The sequence below is a fragment of the Drosophila serrata genome, unplaced genomic scaffold (genome assembly GCF_035046125.1).
Source record: "Drosophila serrata isolate PLE 108 unplaced genomic scaffold, ASM3504612v1 contig_272, whole genome shotgun sequence".
Classification (NCBI taxonomy): Eukaryota; Metazoa; Arthropoda; class Insecta; order Diptera; family Drosophilidae; genus Drosophila; species Drosophila serrata.
This window is the reverse complement of record NW_028257170.1, coordinates 6,375,075-6,385,118: the sequence shown is the minus strand read 5'-3', so window position 1 is coordinate 6,385,118 and position 10,044 is coordinate 6,375,075. Positions and strand designations below refer to the sequence as shown.

The window sequence follows — 10,044 nt, the reverse complement described above, 5'->3', positions numbered from 1 at the left end:
GTTCAGATTCAGATTCAGATACAGATACGGATACAGATACAGATACAGAAACAGATACAGATACTGATACATCTTCAGATACAACTACAGCTACAGATACAGATACATCTGTGATGCTGATTGCGAAACATGCCAGAGTACGAGTCTCTTCACTCGGTTCATTCAAAATTTGCCGGCGATTGATGATGCATCGATGGCACACAGAGAAAAATGATTGAGATGATTGAGGTTGAATATTTATCAAATAAATTGATGAAAGAAGATTTCAGCTACTTAAGGTTTTAACAAAGTATTTCTAAACTGATAAACAACAGTTTTAAGATTTAATGCATTCTTAATAAAATTTTTAATATTTAAATGACCGAAAATCATAATAGAAGTCCAATAATTCCAGAACAAGATTTATTGAAACATAACAAAATCTGAATAAAGAATAAAAACATTAAAATAAGACCAAATTAGGATAGGAAGGAATAAAAAAACGGATAGGATGGGATAGGATTAGGGTTGGATATGATAGGATAGGATAGAATAGGGTAGGACTGTGAAGAATAAGTATGTTATCTATGACCAGTAAGTAACTATGATCAGTAAGTATAAATGAACATGAAGTAACGATGATCAGAAAAAAAACTATAATCAGTATTCATAAGTATCAATGACCAAAAAGTAACTATGATCAGTGAGTATCTATTACCACTAAGTAACTATGATCAGTAATTAACTTTGAACACTTATAAACAATGACTTGCAATTTTTGTAATACAACACATATCCGAGACTTGGCTGGTAGAAGTCACTTCGTTCCGGGGATGTTTGAACCAGTTGGGAATCATAAGCCCACATGTGCGAGATTTGTTTTGGAACAAATTTAAGAGCAAGCTATTTGAATGAAACTATGGACTTTTTCTTCTATATAATTTGGCGAGTATATAAGTAGGAGAATAGCGAATCGGTGGACTATATATACATATATATAGCTGCCATAGGAACGATAGTATAAAATCGTCCTAATAAAAACATAATATTAATTTATATAAAACAAACCATAATATTTTGGTCCTGTGCATTTAGTTCGATTTATCATCGGATGCAACAGGTACAAACATCATGGATGGGTAATGGAGCCGCCTTTGCTAATGAATTTCCTGCCGCCTTTCTCCCTCCTTTCAAAGGCGGCCAGCTCATTAAGCCCTCTATTGACTGGCTAAAGATGGAACAATGGCCAATACAAAAGGCTCCGGGTGCTTGAATCATAACTCATTGAACTTTTGCCGGCAGCGGCAGCCGGTGAAACATAAAAAGTGTCAATCAGTGACTCTGCTGTGGCAACGATGGTGACGCCTCCAAAGTCCCATTACAATGCCATTTTTATGGACACTACGCTGGAGGGGCCATTGCACAAGAAGGTTGGGCAGAGGCAGGAGACGGAGGAGCAGCAGGAGCAGCAGGAAAATAAGAAGCAACAGACGGCTGGCAGGGTCGTAAATGTAGTAATAATAGTCGCCGAAGGGCCAAAACACCGACGTTAGCTAGTTGCGGTTGGGATTTTCAGGGGGGGTTTGGTACTGAGTATCATCAGGCACTGAGAGAAAAATATCACTTTTTATAAGAATTCTAGCTTTGAAATAATGATTGAATAATTGATACAGATTAAAGAAGAATGGAGTTAGAAATACAGCTTTGTTTTCAGTGTCAAAAGGCTTTTAAATAACTTTAAATAAAAATATGATTTTATTCATCAAAACTTATAAAATCTTATATTAAATCCTCCACAAATTGATAACTAACATTTGTGCCAAATTGTAGCCTTCCATAAAAAATCCAATCAATGGCCAATAAATAATCCCCAGTGAACAAAGGAAGTCTCACAATATCAGTTGACAAGTACATATCCTTTATAAAGACATGACCCTTAAAAAAGGATAACCAAGTTACTGATAATCATAGCTAATAGTATTGATATAAAACTTACATAATACGGGCAGGTATGATTGATGTTTGAAAAGTTCTTGTAAGTATTGAAAAGCACTATTCCCAGGGCATCGTATGGTCTTCGCATAAATCGACAGCCATTCATTTTAAGGTTAACAAGCCAAGGTTTATAGCCATTTTCCCGTTTAAACAATCGATAATGAAGCACAATATCGTTGGTTGGTTGCAGAAAGGTGATATTTAAATTGAACACAGCCTTGTTGCGACTGACCGCCTTCAGGCGACAATAATTTATACTGATCCAGGATTTGTTGTAACTACTGCACACGGCATTTGTTAGCTTAAAGATCACCGAATCCTGACAATGAAAATTCAGGATATATGAAGGATATTTTTTGAGGATCTACAGAACTTACAATAGGTCTCCAGTTCAAGGCGTAAATGAGGCAGAGAAAAGCGAGTATTTTGAGGCCGTCGCTCATGTTTCTTGAAGGTTCAAAAACTACTGAGTGCTAGCACCATAAATAGTTCCATATATTGGTTACATATTTTCTTCGTTTTATGATTAGCATCGCTATTTAATTTCAACTCCAATTAGTTTTCAATTACTAGTTACTGTTCATAGTAATGGATTTTTAATAGTTAGCAGTTAATAGTGGACTCATTAAGAGCACACGTGTTGTTTTTCGATTCGGTGTTTGAACTTTAACTAATTAATTTAAGGAAATATTTTTACATATTCTTTATTTTTTATTAATCAAAACTTCTTTATATTTTTCTTTCACTGTTTTGCTTTGGTTTGGCGATCAACTCGCCGCCTTTGGCTGGTGTCGAAGAGCAAGACATAAATGTCTAACATATGTTGGGGATGGCTTTTAGAGTTGGCCATTGAAGCGACAGGTCTATTACCAAAAGCCTGCTTATGACGGGTTATTGGACGCATTTTGGGCCACTCACAACACAACAAAGCCACAACCCCAAGAAGCTTTTAAAGGTTATACATATATCCTTAGAAAAGAGAGTTTCCAGATAAATTGAACATAATTTTTAATATGTGGGCAATAAATTTATAAATTTGTAATTAAGACAGAAATCTTTGAAAGATTGGTAATAAAAAACTTTTTAGATATAATTTAGGAGTTTATTCACAGAATATCAAAACATTAAACTCAAAAATATACTTTTTCAATGGTTTACCTGAAATAATTGTTTAATTCTAAATATAATAATGATACAAACATTATATTTATTACATTTGAAACGTGTTTTTATTTTATGTTTTGTGTTCTTGAACAATTACCACTTATTTTACGGGTTTTTTATTAACCAATATTAAATTTGTAATAATTTTAATTGTATAATTCAAATATATAAAAATTATTCCAGTTACCCTTTTTTTTCTATTATCACAAATCCTCAACGAATTGAAAACTTACATTTGTGATAAATTGTGGTTTATGATTGAAGATCCAATTCATAGACAGCATATAGTCACCTGTTGGATATGGAATTGTCTTTATCTGTGTTGTCAGATACATTCCCAATACTAAAATGTCGCCCTTTTAATAACGAAATAATAATTTTAAAATTTTAAAATTCAATTCAAAATTACTTACTGTAAATGGACAAGTGTGGTTAACGTTGGAAAATCTTCTATAAACATTATATATTAAGACGGTAATGGGATCGTAGGGTTTTCTAAGGAATCGACATCCATCGACTTTTACGTTAAAGAGCCAGGGCTTATATCCATTTGCTCTTTTAAGCATTTGATATTCCAGGAAAATGCTATTAGCCGGATTGGCCAAGGAGGCATTGAAATTAAGTATAGTCTTGTTCCTGCTGATCGCCTTCAAGCGACATTGATTGATCGTAACGAAGGAGTTTTCATAGCTTTGACACCTAAAGTTGGTCAACTTATAGGTTACCGAATCCTAGGATATATTTAATACTTGATAGTCTTTGAGATTAGTTTCTTTATTAAATAAACTTACACTTAATTTCCAGGGGAGAATTAAGGTCAGTAAAATGACCACTCCTAGCGTGTTTCTCATTTTAGCTCCCGTTTAAATAAAAACTATATCATAAAATATTCCCATTTAAATACCTTAAATAATGTACATCTGCCCACTTAAACAATATTTAATTTTTATATATTATTTTATATATATATAATATATAATTATATAATAATTATATATATATGTATAATTATTTTTTAATAGATTTTAATACTTGTTAAATAATATAGAAAATAGACCTTTGGTTGTGCAAAATAAAACAAACATTTAATGATTGACTTGTCGATTAATAACTAAATGGCCCAAATATTAACTTTAAACTCTGTAGCTTTCTATCATTGAAAACTGTTGACAAAAATATTTGAATAAATTTGTAATTATTTTAAATGGATTTTCTTTTAGTATTTTTTTGTCCTTTAAACAATGAAGTGTCATAACCCCATAATCATGTCAAATGTGTATTCTTTTTATTTAAACAAAGATTACAAACGTAGGTTTATGCTATTTCGTTTATTAAAATGTAACAAGAAAATCAATTATAAATTCCAATCCATATTATATTAAATTCTCCACAAATTGAAAACTAACATTCGTTGCAAATTGTGGCTTTCTGTAGAATAACCAATCTATGGCCAACATATAGTCGCCGGTGGGAATCGGAAGAACTTCTATATTGGATGTTAGATACATTCCCTTGATAATCATATCCCCCTTTAAATAAATATAAAAAATACTATTAATTAACACTTTTAACGGATATTTTTTAGAGTACTCACGTAATATGGACAAGTGTGATTTATGTTGGAAAAGTCCTTGTATAATTTAAATATGAATAAGACAAAGGGGTTATAGGGTCTTATCATAAACTGGCAGCTATTCACTTTGGTGTTGATTAGCCATGGTTTGTATCCACTTTCCCGTTTGAACATTCGATTGTGCATCACTATATCATTTGTGGGATATAGAAATGTAGCATTAAAGTTGAAAATGGTTTTATTTCGACTAATTGCCTTCAGGCGACACTCGTTTATCCTGACCCAGGATTGGTTATAACTGCCACAAACTACATTGGACAGTTTATAGCTAGTTGTGTCCTAATAATAATTAGGATATTTAATAACTCTCTATAAATATATTTTAATATACAATAACTCACGCTTTGCCTCCAGGATATTAAAAATATTAGGATACCAATCAATCGCAGTGTGTTCTCCATGGTTTTTGGAGTAAAAATGTTTTTATACTTTTGTATATTCTATTATTTATAAAATCACTCATATGGAAAAAAAACCCTGAATTTGCTTTTAATGGTCTATTATTGTATTATAATTACATTTCTATTGATATTTAACTATTTTTAGCTATCTCATGGTGGGATTTTCAATAAGTACATATATTCAAAATTCACTGACATTTTTGGACTATAAATCATATCAAATTCTCTATGAATTGAAAACTAATATTGGTTGAAACTTGGGGCTTTCTGTAGAATAAAAATTCAATGGCCAACATGTAGTCGCCGGTGGGCATCGGAAGTGTTTCTATGATAGGCGTAAGGTACATTCCTCTTATAACAATATCTCCCTTTAAATGAACATAAAAGATGTATTATTTAATTTAATTAATTTCATATTGGAGTACTCACTTCATAGGGGCAAGTGTGATTAATGTTGCTAAAGCCCTTGCCCATTTTATATATAAATATGGCAACAGGATTATGGGGCCTTTTCATGAACTGGCAACTATTGACTTTGGTGTTGATAAGCCATGGTTTATATCCACTTTCCCGTTTAAACATTCGATAATGCATCACAATATCGTTTGTAGGATGTAGAAAAGTAACATTATAGTTCAAAATGGTTTTATTTCGACTAATAGCCTTCAAGCGACACTCGTTTATCCTGACCCAGGATTGATTGTAACTGCCACAAACTAAATTGGACAGTTTGTAGCTGGTAGAGTCCTAAGAATAACTAGGATATACTTTATATGTTATATATTTTTTATTTCTTACACTTGATCTCCAGGTGAGTAGCACTAAAAAGACGCCTATCAATCGCAGTCTACCCTCCATGGTTTTTAAAGTAAAAATAATGTAATATTTCCACATTTTATTATCATACATAATATTCGAGTGGAAAAACCCAGAATGAACTTTAAATCGTTCATTATTCAATTACAATTATAAAAACTATTGATATTTAACTATATTTAACAATTATATGGAAGTTTATTTTATAAATAATTACTATTACTAACTTTTAAACTCTGAATAAACAGATTTTCCACAAATTGAAAACTAACGTCAGTAGTAAATTGTGGCCTTCGATAAAAGAGTTGAAGGGCCTTAAATACATTCCAATTATAATCATATCGTCCTTTAAATGCTTTTTTTAAAGAAATGAATTATAAATTTAATTATTAAGCAGTACTCACTCAATAGGGACAAGTGTGTTTTATGTTTAAAATATCCTTGTACAATTTATAAATTTGTTTGTGAAGGAAGTGATTATAGGGATTAATAATAAACATGCAACTAATGATCTTGATCTCTATGAAGCGTAGCTTATATCCTCCTGAACATTCGATTATGGATCGACATACTTTTTTTTTGGATAGAGAAAGGATGTATAGAAATTTAAAATTTCGAAAGCAAGTACAAGAACCTTTACTTCTTCCATGTTCCTTCCACATTCTGTAGAAAGTAAAAACTCAAAGAATACCCTTTAAAAGAACCCCACGAGACCCATAAAGACAGTAGTAAAAATCTGCATTTAATGTCACCAAATTCATAACCCAAAGAAGCAAACTGGCAACATGTCGCGTAAATGACCAAAGAAGCCCAGCACCCTCCGCCATAAAATCCAGAAGGCCCAGGCACAATGAGGTGCTGAAAGTCAAAAGAGTTTTGTGGCAAATTCTCATTATACAAATTGCACAAGGAGGTGACAGCAGAGATTCGTAAGCAAAACGAGAAAACGAGAACAAAATGCTAAGAAGTCAGGCGAAGAAAGGCTTCCGGGAAACACCTTTTGCGGCAGCGACATTGATGGAATGACTGACAGACATGGCAATCCAAATCCACCGAAAGTCTCACTGAATTCACTCGCATTCAAATGAAATCCAAGAAGTCGAAGCCGTGCAAAAAGAATCTATTAAGATATTATTATGGGAGGGTGAAGGGTGACAAGAGCAGGCTGCTTCGGGGGTAAATCTCGGCATGCAATTGTTGCAGACAATTTGGGTCGGCAACTGGCTGCTGAGCCCACAATTGCGGCCATTAGTGAAGGAACTGGGGAAACCAAGAGAGAGTCTCAATCCGAATCTGAATCTGAATCCGAATCTGGAATCCCTGCGTTGTCGCCTGAGTAGGGTAGTCCCTGTTCGATGCCAAAAGCAACCCTTTTTTCTTGTCTCGCCCCGTCGTGCAAAGGGGTTTTTTTTCCAGCTTTTGCGTTCATTCTGTAGACATTTTTCGTATGACAACGACAAATATTTGCCGGATAATATGAATAACAAAGCAGAAGGCATTGTAGGCGAGAGAAGAGGCCACATCACAGGGCCAAAACGAGGCGTTCGGGTGGGTGTTCCACTGTGTCTCGGTGGCTCGGTGTCCCCGGTGGGTGGTTGCCGGGTCGAATCCACGGGGTGGTTAGCCAGCCGCCAGTCAACCTACTTAAGCCACAGTTAGAGACCCAGACTCTTGTTGTCCCATTCTGCGATTTCGAATTTTGCACAGAAACAAAATGATACTGAAGTTTATAGGTCTTTTAAAATAAGATATAAAATCCTAACACAAATTATTCTATAAATTTTTATACTACTTTCTAGAGAATGTCTGAAATTGATCAGGTATTCAAGAGATTCTGGGCTTGTTTTGACTTCAAAAACAATATTTTTGAAGTTAAAAGAATGCAATGAAATGTTGTATTTGAAAATCAATTGGCAAAAACAAATTAAGTTCTCAAAATTCGTTTTTTAATCCTTTTTCATGTACCCATGTTAACTAGAATGTATATGTATATTTATATTTAATCATTTGAAAACATTATATGAAAGATATAAAAATATATTAAGTAAGTCTCAAATTCTTCAAGATTTTGATGATGATCCGACTTTCTTCTACTTTAGAAATAATATTTTTGAGGCTATAAAAGAGAGCAGTAAAATATTGTACTTAAAAATCAATTTGTGGCACAATGTTTGTATTACAGTATTGCTTTTGTTTCCTGTTCCTGTAGCAATTTTACGTTTTTATGGTTCCTATATTTAATCGTTTTTTATATACAGTATAGTATTTAAATTACAGTGTAATTCCGTCCGGTGCCAGACGACTCCAACTTAAACTAAAAGGCTGCACCATGTTGTTGCTGTCGCTGATATTCTCGCTGTTGTTGTCGCCGGTGTCTGAGACGCAGACAACTTCAAAATGGAGCAGAGCCAGAGACGGAGTTGGAGTCGAAGTTGGAGCAGGAGCAGGAGCAGGAGCAGGAGATAGCTCCGGTGGACTCCAGTCGACGCCGGACTCACTGACACAAAAGTGCTTTTGTTGCAAAGTTTAATGAAGAAAAAACCTGGATGGTGACGAAGGAGGAACAGATTTGCTCGGGCAAATGAGACATAAAAAGCTTAGGAGAAAGTAATACATAGAAAGGGAATAATTAATGTCACCGAATATAATAGGAAATATTTATAAGAGGCACGTGATTTATAGGAGTGGACTAATTAAATTGAATGGGGTTCGATGATTTATTTATAGTCCCAAAATTTTTTGTATTTTAAAAAGTAAAATTCTCAAATAAGAAATAGAAGATCGGGACACATTTAAAAACTTTCTTAAATTGCATTAATCAGTGAACATATTTAAACTTAAGGTTCAGAGGAAGTAAGGAAACGTATTTTTAAGAATCCAAAAAGCGAGATTAAAGGTAAACTGGAAAATATTAAATATTCTATGATATTGTAAAAGATCTGGCCACATTTTTGAGATTGATCTCATTATCCTTAACAAAGCTTTATTTTTTAAGTAACCATCTTTAAATAGTTTTCTTCAAAACTTTCAAAATACGTATCGTTTTTCAACAAGTTTCTAAAGAGCCTTGGTATTCTTTACCATATAATTGACGCGTTATGGATCTTAAGACTATAGTTAGTGGCCTGTTTTTGTGTGACACTAAGCTGACTGATGCGACACCGAAATGCCTCAAAAGGCATTAACCCTTCTTGTCAATAAGCCCATAGCCCCGATCTTTTCTGGACACTGTCTGGCCATGCAGGGCAGGGGTACAAAACAACAAAAACGAAAAAAATGCATAAAAGGAGTAAGAACAGGAGAAAAAATATGAGAAACGAAAAATCGAAAAAGAAGCGAACAAAAAAGGGGAAAAAACCAAGTGCATTGCAGCGACAAACAAAAAAATTGCATGCTGAGCTTTGCTGTTGCTTCGCCTGTTGTTGTTTTTAGTGGTGTTGCTGCTGTTGCTGCTGTTGCTGCTGTTGCTGTTGTTACTGCTGCTGCTGCTGCTCCTACCTCTCCTGCGATGCACTTCAGACGATGATGACGACGACGACGACGCTTGCTTTGTTGCAGCCCAACACAATCGACACGCAGACAGGGGCGCAGTGAGGGGATTTCGAAAACACAGACAGGGGCGCAGTGAGGGGATTTCGAACACACAGACGGGGTCGCGAAGGGCCCTGCCAAAAGGGGGGGGAGTGTGAAGGGCAGTTAACCGGAGACACCGAGGGGGTCAGGCGGAAGGTAGAACTGCAGACCGTGGCAGACAAAACAATATGTTTGTTTGGATTATATCCTACATATACACACGATTCGCACTCAGGAAGAAAATATGTGGTACAAAACTATAGATATTTAGTTTCTTTTATTAAATAGTTAGTTAGTAGTTATTTTGGAGAAAAATTTAAAGACTGTTGAATCATTCAATTATAATTCAATTATAATTAACAAAACCTACAAATAGCTGTCTAAAAGAGCCCTACAAATTCCCAAGTCTGAATTCTGTGATTTCTAAAAACACTACAAATGTCTAAGCTGCAAGGAAACATCCTTGACCTACAGAAAAGTATT

At 34.2% G+C, this 10,044-nt stretch overlaps 3 protein-coding genes across 3 annotated transcripts; all 3 read right to left on the bottom strand.

The window, feature by feature from the left end:
* Positions 1 to 1,711: 1,711 nt before the first annotated feature.
* On the bottom strand, positions 1,712 to 2,417 carry LOC110190733 (uncharacterized). Its single transcript, XM_020961355.2, has 3 exons — positions 2,352 to 2,417; positions 1,976 to 2,293; positions 1,712 to 1,914 (listed from the first exon to the last, which is right to left on the bottom strand). Exons 1-3 carry the CDS (start codon positions 2,415 to 2,417, stop codon positions 1,759 to 1,761), a joined length of 540 nt encoding a protein of 179 aa, XP_020817014.2. The 3' UTR covers positions 1,712 to 1,758.
* A 924-nt stretch (positions 2,418 to 3,341) lies between these two features.
* Positions 3,342 to 3,989, bottom strand: LOC110190479 (uncharacterized). Its single transcript, XM_020960991.1, has 3 exons — positions 3,930 to 3,989; positions 3,552 to 3,869; positions 3,342 to 3,494 (listed from the first exon to the last, which is right to left on the bottom strand). The coding sequence occupies exons 1-3, from the start codon at positions 3,987 to 3,989 to the stop codon at positions 3,342 to 3,344; spliced, it is 531 nt and encodes a 176-aa protein (XP_020816650.1).
* A 522-nt stretch (positions 3,990 to 4,511) lies between these two features.
* LOC110190734 (uncharacterized) lies at positions 4,512 to 5,172 on the bottom strand. Its single transcript, XM_020961356.2, has 3 exons — positions 5,113 to 5,172; positions 4,733 to 5,050; positions 4,512 to 4,667 (listed from the first exon to the last, which is right to left on the bottom strand). Exons 1-3 carry the CDS (start codon positions 5,170 to 5,172, stop codon positions 4,512 to 4,514), a joined length of 534 nt encoding a protein of 177 aa, XP_020817015.1.
* Between the last annotated feature and the right edge of the window lie 4,872 nt (positions 5,173 to 10,044).

Bases quoted from the DNA above. Each gene is read 5' to 3' on its own strand.
- LOC110190734 (XM_020961356.2), bottom strand. From the start codon at position 5,172: ATGGAGAACACACTGCGATTGATTGGTATCCTAATATTTTTAATATCC. The intron at 5,051-5,112 runs GTGAGTTATTGT...AATTATTATTAG, and splicing joins TAATATCCTGGAGGCAAAGC to GACACAACTAGCTATAAACT. The intron at 4,668-4,732 runs GTGAGTACTCTA...ATTTATTTAAAG, and splicing joins ATCACACTTGTCCATATTAC to GGGGATATGATTATCAAGGG.
- LOC110190479 (XM_020960991.1), bottom strand. From the start codon at position 3,989: ATGAGAAACACGCTAGGAGTGGTCATTTTACTGACCTTAATTCTCCCC. The intron at 3,870-3,929 runs GTAAGTTTATTT...AATATATCCTAG, and splicing joins TTCTCCCCTGGAAATTAAGT to GATTCGGTAACCTATAAGTT. The intron at 3,495-3,551 runs GTAAGTAATTTT...CGTTATTAAAAG, and splicing joins ACCACACTTGTCCATTTACA to GGCGACATTTTAGTATTGGG.
- LOC110190733 (XM_020961355.2), bottom strand. From the start codon at position 2,417: ATGAGCGACGGCCTCAAAATACTCGCTTTTCTCTGCCTCATTTACGCC. The intron at 2,294-2,351 runs GTAAGTTCTGTA...TTTCATTGTCAG, and splicing joins CCTTGAACTGGAGACCTATT to GATTCGGTGATCTTTAAGCT. The intron at 1,915-1,975 runs GTAAGTTTTATA...TCCTTTTTTAAG, and splicing joins ATCATACCTGCCCGTATTAT to GGTCATGTCTTTATAAAGGA.